This window comes from Solea solea, chromosome 5 (genome assembly GCF_958295425.1).
Source record: "Solea solea chromosome 5, fSolSol10.1, whole genome shotgun sequence".
Lineage (NCBI taxonomy): Eukaryota > Metazoa > Chordata > Actinopteri > Pleuronectiformes > Soleidae > Solea > Solea solea.
Window position 1 is genome coordinate 26,545,989 of NC_081138.1, and position 13,970 is coordinate 26,559,958.

The following is a 13,970-nucleotide window of genomic DNA, read 5'->3' on the forward strand; positions in this document are numbered from 1 at the left end:
ACAAAGTACCAAATTCACATATCTGTACTTTGTTATTTACATTTCTAGCAACTTTTACTCCAATACATGACCTCGAACTATCTTTGTTACTACTGTATTTATATAGAGCTATAGAGTAATATTATGAAAATGTGACATCAACTTCTACCAAAGTAATTTTCTGGTAATGTACTTTGACTCAAGTATCCCTTTAAGGTGCTTTGTACAAGACTGACCTTAACCATAACTACTACTGGTTAATCCCAACTTTAACCTCACCTTAAAATATAATAATAATTTAGTTGATTTTGTCCCCACAAGACCCTCACCTGACTGTGTAAACAGATTCAGGTCCCCACAACATACCAATACCTGGCATACAAACACACACATGCACACACACACACACACACACACAAAGGATCAGAGGGGAGGAGTTCCTGCAGTTTCCTTAAGACACAATTAGAAAAATCTCCGGGCATAAATTATGTTTTAGGGGAAAATGTCATCTTGTTGTTGGTGAACGAGGAGGAGGAGGAGGAGGAGGTGTTGGTGGTGGTGGGGGTCACTTTCCATCTCACCATGCCTTTCAGTCACGGTTTGCTGGCGTAATGGGAAAATGTGTGCCACGTCATGGTGATGAATGACTGATGGTATATTGGCCTAATACAGGGAAGGAGAGAAAGAGAGAGAAAGCGAGAGAGAGAGAGAGAGAGCACCATGGACCTCAAAGTTGAGTGTAAATAAAGGGCTTCAAGAGAAGGATTTTACGCCACGCCACATATATAGGAGCATTGTAGGCCATTCAGGAGGAGGGGGCCGAAATCAACTGGTTAAATGAAATGAGCAGCGTCCTATAGCTAAACACACATACGGGTATGTGGGAAGACTGTGGCAGGCAAGGATAATGGTGTTAAAGCTTAAGGTTAAAGGCCCTTCAATCAGACTCAAGGGGTGTAAAGAGCATTTTAGTCATAGCCTCCTCATTTATCAATATACACTGACCCCGGGGGGCATTATAGCCAAGCTGCAGGGTCATCAAACTTATGCAATGATGGCACAACACCAGCTCTCCTGCCCCCACAATGCATCAGCGCTGTTGTACGTGTTGACATGAAGGTCCCGTGTCATGAGATCAAACTGCATGTTCTTAATCCAGTTTTTGTAAAAAAAAAAAATGAAAAGATAATTGCCATTTAACAGACAACCAAATTAAGTTCTTCAATGGTAATGCATGAGCGCAGGAACATCATTTTGCCAAAGAGTGCTGGTTAGTACACAACATGCAAAACTTTGTATGTGCATGTGCCAACACACTTTTCTTCCTTCAACGCACGCCAAGAGCTATGACACCATGATCAACTGCCATAAGAAGGAGGATAAAGTGGTAGAAGATGGATGGATACAGATGGATGGAAAGCAGAGAAATAGAGCTTTGCACCTATATACTTGTCATTACGGTAGCCCTCAGGAATTCCGCGGAACGACCGTCCAATCACAGACAAGATTTAACAGCGCGTTGCTCGTTTTCACCAAATAAAAAAAGGTATGACATTTCTGGATATTACTATTGTGCTAATGTGTTTGTGCAGATTCAAGTGACTGACATGTGACAGCAAAACACAATCAACTGACACTTCTGCCCAATAAGCAACCCCCCTCTGAGCCCCTCACTTCCTTTCTGTGAGCAGATAGCTATAAGTATTTTGACATTTATATCATCGTTCTTCTTTTAGATACATCATACATCATTTCTTATCTTTTACAAAAATGCTACTTTAAGACAAAAGACATTTTACTCTAATGTGCTGCTTTGTCCGTCTGTAACCCTAACAATAGGAGAAGGAAAAGAAGAGGCAAAGGAAGTAATGCAACATTATGGATGATGAAAGCCATAAAACACCAAAGAAAATAGATCGATAGATAGATAAATAGACATGTTTGAATAAATTTACTATTTGCCATACGCCTTAAGCTCATAATAACATCATCATCATTGTCATACCAACAAGTGTGAATTCCCTCCCCCATTATTCTGCTCACACACATGTTTGCGCAGCCATCCTTTGCCTAACCTTAACCAGAAAATGCCTTACCTTAACCTATAACCACTAATCAAATCTTAGCCCTAAACCTAACAAGTGCCTCAGAAATGAGGTTCTGCCTCATATGGACCACGTTTTGGTTTATCCCAGAGAAGGTCCTAAAGAGGAAACAAATACAAGGGGACACACACACCTCTGGTTTCCATGACTTCAGAGGACATTACATTGACAAGATAAGATAATTATTTACTACTCATACATTGTGGAAATTTAAAGCTACTAAACCTAACCTCATCCTAACTTTACAACATGTTTTCGATCAAAAAAATTGAATAACTTACATTTTAGGGACTTCATTTGTGTCTCCATAAGGAAAACAAGTCCCCATAAGGTGTGTAAGTAATGTGTGAAAACAGATTTAGGTCCCCACAACATGAGTAATACCCGGAACACACACACCCACATACACATTTGCTTGCTTGTTTACATTTTACAGTAAGGGAAAAAAAGAGATATTTTATTTCCTATCAAACATGTTGTAAGATTATTGTTAATTCTATCTCTCTCTCTATCTCTCGTCATCTATTATTGTGGGAGAGCAGGTGCTGCCGGACCAATTACCATACAGCTGAAAGCACAAAGAGAAAAAAAAACTTTACTCCCTCATTGCCTCCTCCTCCTCCTCCTCCTCCTCTCTCTCTCTCTCTCTCTCTCTCTCCTCCTCCTCCTCCTCCTCCGTCTCTGCACAAAGTCTCTTAATGACAGCCACGCGAGTGACACGCCACCGGGTCTCTCTTTTACTGCCCGCACCAAAAAAAAAAAAAAGCAAGTAAAGGGGAAATACACACACACACACACACACGCGGTGAAGAAGGTGTGTTACCCTGCCGCCAGTGCGCCAGTAATTTCCGTGCGTCCTTGCACATGAGTTTGTTTCACAAACAACCATGGAGTGGTTACAAGTCAAAATAATGTCATAATGTGACAAAATGTGTTTGTAAAGGGAATAATTGAATGTGTTTTTACATGATTTATTTTATATTGTTGATATTTATATGTGGGCAAACACCTTTAAATATATGTAGTGTAAATAATAATGTGCAAATAGGAAGAGCCCCCCCCCCCCCCCTTTTTAATTTGAAACAAGAACTTGTTCCCAGTGTGCCAAGTGCGCACGTGGGGAGGCATGACATGTAGAAATAGAGAAATAAAGATAAGGTAACAGGAACAGATCGACTTGTTTTGGATTTGGATGTGGGGGGGTGTGAAACACCACCATAGGAATGCGCCGGAGCAGATGGTCGCTGTGGCGCAGTTGGGACGGCTGGCTGGCTGGCTGGCTGTCCGGCTGCCCATGCATGCGTGCAGGCACCGGGCCAAGCGCACGGGCTGTGCCATAACCCTCAGTCAGATATGAGCCTGCTGCTGCTGCTGCTGCATATATAAATCACTTGATGCTGTGATGTGGAGGATTTCGGTTGAAGAATTTGTCGGAATGTAAATGTTGTGTTATTGAAGGAGGGAGGAGGCATCAGAGTTGGGGGGAGCAGAGGGGTTTGTTGCACATTTAACAGCTCAGTAGCCATTTGGTCTGTCCCCTTTGAGAGAAAGAGAGGAGTGGGGGCGGGTTTTAGAAAAGTTGTGTGCACCCCCCCCCTCCCCTCCTCCTCCTCCCACCCTCCATCCTGCTCTTTCTTTTGTGATGGCCCCGGGGCGGACTTGTGGTGGTGGTGGAGGGAGGGGGGAAGAAGAGGAGCACGCAGGCTCATTTGCATCTTATTACCCTTCGCCTGCTGGCCCGGTATAAAACCCAGTGCTGGGCAGGACATCCATCAGACAAACACGCTGTGAAAGTGAGAGAGACACAGAGTGTGAGACTTGTTTTCTGTGTTTTTTTTTAGGATCAGCACATCATTATGAACCAAGAGGAAAAATAAAACAAGGCTTACTTCTTTCTCCTACATCGACTGGTTTGGAATTAACGCTCTTTAAATATTTCCAGCGGGGATTTCATTCACGGATCCTTCTGTTGAGGATTACTTTTGAAACATTTTTGTCGGTGGCGCGTGAGTTTGGAGAAAGTGGGGACGCACCAGTGGAAGACCTTCCTCCTCCTCCTCCTCACCCCTTCACCTTGACTGTGACTTAAAGGGAAAAGGCTTTTCTCCATGATTGTTTGACTTGGGGCCACTCGGACCTGTGGAGCCTTTTCACTGCTTGTCTCAGGGCTGTCAACACAATGGGACGCCTGTCTCTGCTCCTGGTTGTCACCCTCTCCCTCGCCTGCCAGGTAGGTCCACTCAACATGAGTCAAATGCTATCATTCATTTGTTTTAAGCGACACCTTGAACTCACCTGTCTCTGACGCACCTTCTCGCAGGTTTGGTGCTCGGGAGTGTTTGAGCTGAAGCTGCAGGAGTTTCTCAACAAGAAAGGCACAACGGGCAACGCCAACTGCTGCCCCTCCGCTCACTCGCAGAGCCAACATCAGTGCGAATGCAAGACCTTCTTTCGCATCTGTCTGAAGCACTACCAGGCCAACGTCTCCCCCGAGCCTCCCTGCACCTACGGCGGAGCTGTGACTCCTGTGCTCGGCTCCAACTCCTTCCAGGTGCCGGAGACCAACGCTGACACTTTTACCAACCCGGTGCGCTTCCCCTTCGGATTCACATGGCCGGTGAGTGTCTGGTGACATAAATAAGCAACAACAATTTAATGATAATATGTTTGTATTTCACATTAAAAGAAATTATACATCAAGATCACTGTATGATATATCTGTATATATATATATATATATATATATACATATATTCATATCTATGCATACATATATATATAGATATGTATATTTTTTATGATCATTTGGGTATTAGGCACATGTAGAGTGAGTGGCACGAGTGGACACACTGTGGAGTTATTGTTATTGTCTTATTCCAGTGGGACACATTATCTTTGAAGAGCGCAAAACGCAACAGATGCTCTTAAAACTCAACACTTGTGAGGGTCTTTGTCAGCAGAGTGTGAGAGGGGCTATTGTAGTGTGTTTCTGTGCTCTTTGGTGGGATAAAGCAGGGAGGGGAGAGTGTGTGTGTGTGGAGGAGGAGGGGGGGTAGAAGTGGGGGTGTTTTCACCAAACGCCTCTCTCCTCCGACCATGGCGTGGTGGGAAATTTAACATCCTCTGAGTTGGCACATCATTGGCAGCGCAGCGTGAAATTCCGCCTCGTTTGGTTTTACGGCGCAGAGTGAGTGCGATAGTAGCAGGGTGTGAAACAGGGGAGCAGGTATTGGCCCTTATTAGGCCCCTAATCAACACGGGGAATTAGGCTGTGAAGTTTATTGGGAGGCCTCCTAATGGCCCTGTGCTGCTCCACGGACAGAGGGAGGGAGGGAGGAACGGAGGGGAGGAAAGGAGGACCTCCAGGCCAAGCAGCTGTTGACTCTCTGTGTTTTCTCCTCAGGGGACGTTTTCACTGATCATTGAAGCCCTGCACACTGACTCCCTGGACGACCTGACAACAGGTGGGTGGCAGCCAGTGAAGGCAGCAGTGTAACTCAGACAGACCAGAAGGCTGATACAGTGGCCTTGTTTCCTTTCACTATAACAACGTTTTCACTCAGTGCTCATAAATAAGACATGTTTAATGCTTCAGGCCTACTTACTGTGTTGACACATTCAATGAACCGCCCTCATTCATGTAAAACAAAAAAAGTGATACGATTTCAACAGATTAAACCAAATTGTACATCAGAGTTTATTCCTATTTTGACATTATACAAATAAAAGTAAGACATAAATGAAGATAAACAATTGGAATCAAAACTTAAATGACACCAGGTGTTTTTAACAGTGCACTGAGTAAAAAGGTCACATACCTTCTGCAGGTGCTTGTTGTAATTTGCCCCACTGGGGTTATATTTGCTGCCCTTATCTTTATCTCCTGCTCTTATCACTGCACTAATGCTGACTAACAAGCAGCACATGAGTGTGTAAGGGTGTGTTGGTGATAAAGATAATGTGACAATCTTTTTTGTAAATGAGCAGATGGAGAGCAGGAAATAACCCCTTATTAAACTGTTAAATTGTAAAAAAAGTAAATAAATGTGGTAGCCTTGTGGTAGAAAAATGTAGAATGTAAACACAGGGAATATAACTTCTGATTCAGTCAGTGATACTAACTGGGATTCACTTTTCTTGCAGACAACCCAGAGCGTCTGATCAGCAGGGTCACCACTCAGCGTCACCTCAGCGTGGGAGATGAATGGTTCAAAGACATACAAACAGCCGGCAGGACAGAGCTGCGATATTCCTACCGCTTCCTGTGCGACGAGCACTATTACGGCGACGGCTGCTCCGTCTTCTGCCGCCCGCGAGACGACGCCTTCGGCCACTTCAGCTGTGGCGAGCGTGGCGAGATCATATGCAACTCTGGCTGGAAGGGACAGTACTGCACTGAACGTAAGTGGCTTTGTTTTTGTTCGATTTAATCCAGCATTATATTTCAGTGATATTTCTCTGATTGCCACTTGTGGGATGGATGTGCCTTAAAAAACAGCACAGTCATGAGTGTCTGATCCCCAAATAACTGCACCAACACCAGAACATAACATAACACACGCTTTGCATTTAGTTTTTGCTTAGACTGGACTACGAGCTGTAACTTTAAAGATCCACAATTAAACACTGACATGGTACTTTTGAAAGTTAATTTCCCCAACAGTCTATCTGATGCCTATCATTATTGTTTAGGGACCTTTTCCGCCTCCTAATGCGGGGCCCGTGTGCAACAGGCGTCAGTTAGTTATCCCAGAGCAGCAGAGGCCTCCATTCTAATGAGCCGCACTGGCTCCTCAGTAATTCACACGCCGCGTGCCTTCCATTAGACCACTGCGGCCTCCTCGCCCCAAACCTCCTCCCCGATTGGCCAAGTGGGGGTCCTGTATTGTTGCTGCCCGGGCTCTTGATTGGCCAAGCGAGGTTGTGTATTGTTGTGGAGGGGGCAGCTGCTCGGTGAGAGGAGACAATGGAGCAGCTGTCTGGTGGTTAGCTCCACACAGACCAGCTGGCCGTGGTGGGGGAAGAGGAGGAGGAGGAGGAGGAGGCGGAGGGGAGTGAGGAGAGACTGGAGGAGCAGAGCAGAGAAACGACAGCGTAGGAGAGAGGAGTGCGAGGAGAAGAGAGAGAAAGGATAGGTGAATGGATGAGGAAGAGAGGAGAGGAGGATCAGAAAGAAGAGGGGTGGGGAGTGGGGGGTGGCAGGGGTGAGAAAAGGGACTTCTGACCCACAGTCAAGGGGAGAAAGGGGGCTTTGTGTGGGATGCTTTTGTGTTGGAGTGCAACCAGTGTTGGACGGTTCCCCACTTTGGTGACCCAAGCTGGTGCAGCCGCTTGTGGACTGTTTCAGCATCTGTTTCAGGATTAAAGAAACCAGTATATTTCAGCAATGACCCCGATTACACCAAATATTTAAATTTTTTCCCATTAACATTTGTTCCAAATGGACATGAAACACCACACATGGTTTATTAAGTCTCTATGACAGGGTCAAACTAGAAAGAGAGACTCAAAGATTGGCTGCAGACAGACAGTAAACAAGGGAACAGGCACACAACAGTTTGAAAAGGGCTTTTGTGAATGGAGGGCAAACATGTTTCTGACGTTGGATTTCCCATAACTCACCTGTGACTGTGTGTTTCCTCTCTGCAGCAATCTGTCTTCCTGGCTGTGATGAAGAGCATGGCTTCTGTGATAAACCAGGAGAGTGCAAGTAAGTAGAGAGTCAAGGACATTCCCTTCAATTGTTGCTTAAACTTTAATGTTATTCCACAAAGAGCTTTTATCCTCATGATTGTTTTCCTCGTACGTGTAATTAAACAGTTCTCAATGAACGCTGTGTCAACAGGTGTCGTGTGGGATTCAGTGGACGTTACTGTGATGACTGTATCCGTTACCCAGGCTGCCTCCATGGCACCTGCCAACAGCCTTGGCAGTGTAACTGCCAGGAAGGCTGGGGCGGGCTCTTCTGCAACCAGGGTGAGTTTACTGAGCGATTTACTGCTCTGTTGGAATCCCCTTTTCGGCAAATACGTCCCTTTGTTTTCATATTAAAAAAAATGTGTTGTTAACAAATGCGTATTTCTTTTGCTCTTACCAGATCTGAACTACTGTACGCACCACAAGCCCTGTCAGAACGGAGCCACGTGTACCAACACTGGCCAGGGCAGCTACACTTGCTCCTGTCCACCTGGATACACAGGTGCCAGCTGTGAGACCCAGGTCAATGAATGTTCTGGAAATCCCTGTCGAAACGGAGGCAGCTGCACGGTGAGCACTAGACAAGATGAAGAATGAGTAATCACAAGTCATGTGTAGATAAAAAAAAAATATAAAGTATTATCTGAAAAAACACTGAAAAACAACCACTGTTTATATTCTATAGGATAACGAGAATGGATACAAGTGCACCTGTCCCCCTGGTTTCTACGGCAACAACTGTGAGTTGAGCGCCAGTACCTGTGCAGATGGACCTTGCTTCAATGATGGACATTGTGTGGACAACCCTGAAGGTGGCTACTACTGTCAGTGCCCAGCGGGATACGCTGGCTTTAACTGTGAGAAGAAAATCGACCACTGCTCTTCCAACCCCTGCTTAAATGGTACTTTGTCCTCATTGTTCTTTTTTAATTTGACTGTTACTGATAGAGGAGTTGAATATCTGGACTTGACTAACCCTCAATCTTCATCCAAAATCCTCTCCCCTCCACAGGTGCAGAGTGTGTAGATCTGGTGAACTCCTACCTCTGTCAGTGTCCTGACGGTTTTTCTGGCCCTAACTGTGAGGACAGCAGCAGCATCTCTGGACACTGTCTGTCCTTCCCTTGTCAGAACGGCGGGACGTGTCAAGAGGGAGTGAATGGCTACACCTGTAACTGCCCTCCAGGTATGACAACTTCAAGATTTCTCTGTTTGGATAGAATTTGCATGTTTTTATATGTATATGTGTGTAGTTCTGTATTAGTTTCTATTCTAAACTATTCTTCTTCTATAGGTTATATCGGCAAAAACTGCAGCTCTCCCATCTCTCGCTGCTCTCACAACCCCTGCCACAACGGAGCCACCTGCCACGAGCGCGGTGGCCGCTATATCTGCGCATGTATACCGGGCTACGGTGGTCACAACTGCCAGTTCCTCTTACCCGAGGTGCCCAAGGGTCAGCCTGTGGTGGACGGACCCGATTGGCGTTATTCCACATCAGAAGATGGAAATGTGGAAGACGAGGAGGACGACAACAGTGGGTTCCCGTGGACGGCCGTGTGCGCTGGTGTCTTCCTCGTCCTCGTGATCCTGATCGGCTGCTCGGTGATGATCGTCTACGTTCGGGTCAAACTGCAAGAGCGGCAGAGTCACCACAGCGACAGTGTCCACAGCGACAGTCGCGAGACCATGAACAACCTGACGACCACCAACAACTGCCTCCGCAGTGACAAGGAACTGGGTGCGATGATGGCGACGTCAGTTAAAAACACAAACAAGAAGGCAGACTACCACTCAGATCTCGCTGGGTCCCTGAGTGGCCTGAGTGCAGTCAGTGGGCTCAATGGATCTGAGAAGAACGGCTTTAAGACTCGCTATCCCAGTGTGGAGTACAACCTGGTCCATGAGATTCGGCCTGAGGAGCTGCTACTGTGTAAAGAAGAGGAGCACGATGAAACAGAGGTCAAATGTGAAATGCTGGATGAGTTTGACTCAGAGGAAAGATACAGGAAGAGGCAAAAAAGGTGCGTAGCTGTCAAAATCCATGTAAACCAAGTTTATGAAAACTGATTTAGCATTTGTTCTTTGAGGGGCTGCGTGTCTGAATCTGTTTTTAATCAGGTTTTGCTCTTTAACCCACAGTGACGGATCAGAAAACAAACTGGAGGAAGAGTCATCAGGCTGCAACGAAGCAAAGTATCAGTCGTCCAGCGAGCTGAACGACCACGCAGCAAGTGATCTCAAATACCAGTCCACCCGGGACCTCAAATACCAATCCACCAGCGACGTCAAATACCAGTCCACCAGTGATGCTGAATACCTCTGTCCCAATGACAGCAAGTATCAGTGCCCCACTGACACCAAATACCAGTCCGTGTACGTCCTATCGGACCAGAAGGATGAATGTATCATAGCTACAGAGGTGAGTTCACAGAAACAGATTTGTCTTTGTGGGACCGTAACTCTCCTCAGCACACACACACACACACACACTGCCGACTGAATGCAAAATGTACAAAACGCTGATGTTTCTTCTTCTCCCGTATTACAGGTATGATACTTGACCAGTTTCCTGTGGTCGGTGGCGTTTCGCACGCACACACACACACACACCAGCCCTGAGCAGTAGAGCTCAGCTTGTCTCCAGGAGGTTCTACTCCTGCTGTTTGCTGCTGTTCCCTGGGATTTTTTACCGGAGGACTTAGAGCCAAGGTGCTGCTGTGCCAACACAGAGTCAGTACCGAGTTGGTACTTTGCAGTACTATGGGTGAATACTAGACATTTTTGACCCTCAGTGCCATGGACGACGTACCAAAAGAAAAGTACTCGCGATTGTACAGACCTTGTACAGAAACAGCGCTGAGCAAATAAAGAGTGCTGGAGGAGCGATGAAGAACTATCTCCGTCGCAGTACTGGATGATTTTACTGCTTGTACCAGGATGAACTCTCCGCTCCAAGTATCGACTTGGATGCTGACCGATGATATTGTTGTACCGTGGTGTACTGATTGAATGAACAGTTTAGTACTGTTGTAGTACTGTTATGTGCAGTGTGAAAGCTGCTGCGGATATTGGACGGTTCATGTTCTGTGCAGTGCTGCAGAAGTGAGTTGTTAGAAATGTTAAAATTGCAGCTGCTAAGAATTCATTCGGAGTTTTCCTTGACAATTTTAAACAGCTTCACCAGCTTCACATCTTCTAACTCTGCAGCACTGACAGATGATGATGTTGGCTGAGCTGGTTCTCAGCAGAAAAAACAAAACAAAACAGAGAACTGAAGATTCCAGTAGTGACTGCAGATCGATCCGACATGGATCCTGTTGGGCCATACTGGCCTCTGACCCCTGAAGGTTTTTGATACACAGGGCAATGTTTTTGGGGCAGGGCGACTCAGGAAACACTGTCGTTATTTAGAGGACAAGCAAAGGGAGACAAAAGGACAGGATGGTTTAAATTGCTGCTCCATTTACCAAAAAAACAAACAAAAAAACAACAACAAAACAGGTGAAATAAATACAATTGTAAAAATTTGTCGTCATTTTCCCAACCTCTGATGATGCGGTCATGTTTCCAAGTGAGCTATAAAGGACTAGTCTTAACTGCCAAGACCTCATTGCACTATGGAGGTGTGTGTGGATGAGAGTGTGTGTGTGTACAGAAGAGGTGATGTCATTGTGTGGTGTCAGATGTATGCACTGCCCTTTCCCCCCTTTTTACTCCCACGTCTTCCACTATTATTAGCCAATTGAAGGACACCATCACCCTGCCTGCCATTGGTTTGGATCAATTTATTTGTTTTTTATTTTATTTGTTATCTAAAGAAAGATGTATTCCTTTAATTTAATGATGTAATTATTTGTGTTCTTATTTTTGTTGTGATTCTTTTTTTGTTAAATCTGTTATAATTTAAGTTGGACTGTTTTTATTTGGCAGATAATGTATGAATGAATGTATGTATGTATGTATGAATGTATGTATGTATGCATGTATGTTAGGCACTTGAGACCACTGTGACTGTGTTGTATTTAAGAGAGAAGTCGTATGTACAGAGCCTGTCATTTTTATTACTGGAGAAACAGCGCAATATTTTTTTTTTCCAAAATAAAAGAGGAATGAAATATAGACGATCTGGTGTTGAGTGATTTCTTTTTTTTTTTTTATTCAAGATCACATTCATTTAAAGAAACAACTTGCACAGCCATTTTTACATGGTGAGTTCTAACATATTTAATCTGTGGGGTAAGTGATGGTATTTGCATACGTCCGTGTATGTGTGTGTGTGTGTCTGAGTGTGAGAGAGAGAGAGAGAGTGTGTGAGTTTGTCTGACACAGCAGAAGACTGTCTCCTTGTGGAACCACTAAATGAGACAAAGACACACCCCATAATCATAGACTGCTTAGCTGGCCTCCTCTGAAGCCAGAGTCATCTCTTTGCTCTTTGTGTGTATTTGTGTGGGTGTATGAGTATGAGAGAGAGAGAGGGAGAGAGAGAGAGAGAGAGAGAGGGAGAGAGAGAGAGAGAGAGAGAGAGAGTCTTCATGTACTTGGCTGTGTATATATATTTTTATTACTTTGTCTTGTTTGATGTGTTTGACTTCTCTACAAGCTTCTTTAAGGAGTCTCCCTCTCTCCCTCTGTGTGTGTGTGTGTGTGTGTGTGTGTATATATAAGTAGAGGGGTATTTATAGCTGGGAAGAGAAACCACCAGTCTGGATTTAGTCCTGGGTGCCCCTGCTCAACTACTTTGTGTGTGTGTGTGTGTGTGTGCTTGTATTTGTTATGTCTTTGGGACCTTTTTTGTGGCATGAACTCTGACCTTGTCAGGACTAGCAGTCCTCATGGAGACCAAAACCTGGTCCTAATGAGGCAGAGTATCATTTCTGAGGAGCTGGTTAAGTTTGGGGCTTAGATCTAAAGTGGGGGGGAGGAAAGTCAAGTCAAAACTGTAGAGTGTAACGTTTATCAAAATCAGCTCCACATGACTCTCGGTATATTATCAGTACCTAATTCCACCCCGTGATATTCCCACACTGCAGACAGGAAGTCATTCATTTTATGTCGTGACACATGGAAGCAATGGCATTATGTGCTTGTAAAAAATGGAGACGGCAGCGTGACTAGAAAAACACAAAGAAGTGTCAATGAAAAGTATCAGAAGTGAATTCAAAACTGATCAAAAACCAAGTCTTTGAGTAGTTGGAGAAATGTTTCATACCTCCACCTTCCCCTGGGAATCCCAGGTTACGTCACAATACGATACGCGATACATGGTCCACGATACCAATAATATCACGATACAACGATAAAGTGATAATCAATATATTGCAAGATAATCACGTAGCGATACATCACGATATCTGTCTAATTGAAGGAAACAGAACGTTGGTGAAAAGTTTAAAAGTGCAGGATTTCTCTATTTATTCACATCATAGAGAACAAAGTGCATAAAGTCTATGTATTAATGGATTGAGTGAAGGGGCATCACTTAACGTAGCTTTCTCTGCCATTATCCCGCTGTAAACTCCCTCTTCTTAGGCCAGGTAACTTACACCCAAGTTTCCCTCATTCATTTGAGCAGCGCCACTACAAGGAGACGTGACGTAGCAACACGCTGGCAGGGACTGCTGGCTTAAGAGCACTAAAATATAGATATCTGCCGTGGCGTAGTGATTTTCGAGAAAGGATGGTGATATATCACCAAATCGATATTTTGACCCACCTCTAGTATACACACAAGCTTTTCCTCAGTCAGGTCTGATAGTTTTGCTTGACAGAGCCTGTTTATAGATGAAAGACAAAGCAAACAAATAATGTTACTTTCACTTTTTTTGTTTGTTTCACAAAGACCAAACAGAGTCAGAACAGTAACATCAAACTAACTCAGTATATTGATACAACAAAAGCTCCGTCAGTGAAGTTTCCTCTGACCTCACAGGGCAACACTTCACCGCACTGTGACTTGTCCGTTGGTTGTCGACACAGTAACTGTTGCCTTTCCAACGACTGCAACTGTGACTGCTCAGAAAATGATTTGTTTGTGTTGCGCAAGCAGCGGGCAGTTGTTAGCACATACCATGCTAAGCTTTTTAACTTCACTTTCTTTTCAGGGCCACAATAGGTTTTCGCTGAGTTGGAAAATCACAGGAGACAGGCTTAAAGCTGGTCTTTTGTTGCAGCTCGGCCGTCCTC

At 44.7% G+C, this 13,970-nt stretch overlaps 1 protein-coding gene across 1 annotated transcript; it reads left to right on the forward strand.

The window, feature by feature from the left end:
- Positions 1-3,847: 3,847 nt before the first annotated feature.
- dld (deltaD) lies at positions 3,848-11,903 on the forward strand. Its single transcript, XM_058628687.1, has 12 exons — positions 3,848-4,314; positions 4,405-4,701; positions 5,488-5,548; positions 6,228-6,485; positions 7,734-7,794; positions 7,930-8,060; positions 8,182-8,351; positions 8,467-8,683; positions 8,794-8,967; positions 9,076-9,805; positions 9,924-10,203; positions 10,333-11,903. The coding sequence occupies exons 1-12, from the start codon at positions 4,264-4,266 to the stop codon at positions 10,336-10,338; spliced, it is 2,436 nt and encodes an 811-aa protein (XP_058484670.1). The 5' UTR covers positions 3,848-4,263; the 3' UTR covers positions 10,339-11,903.
- Positions 11,904-13,970: the final 2,067 nt, after the last annotated feature.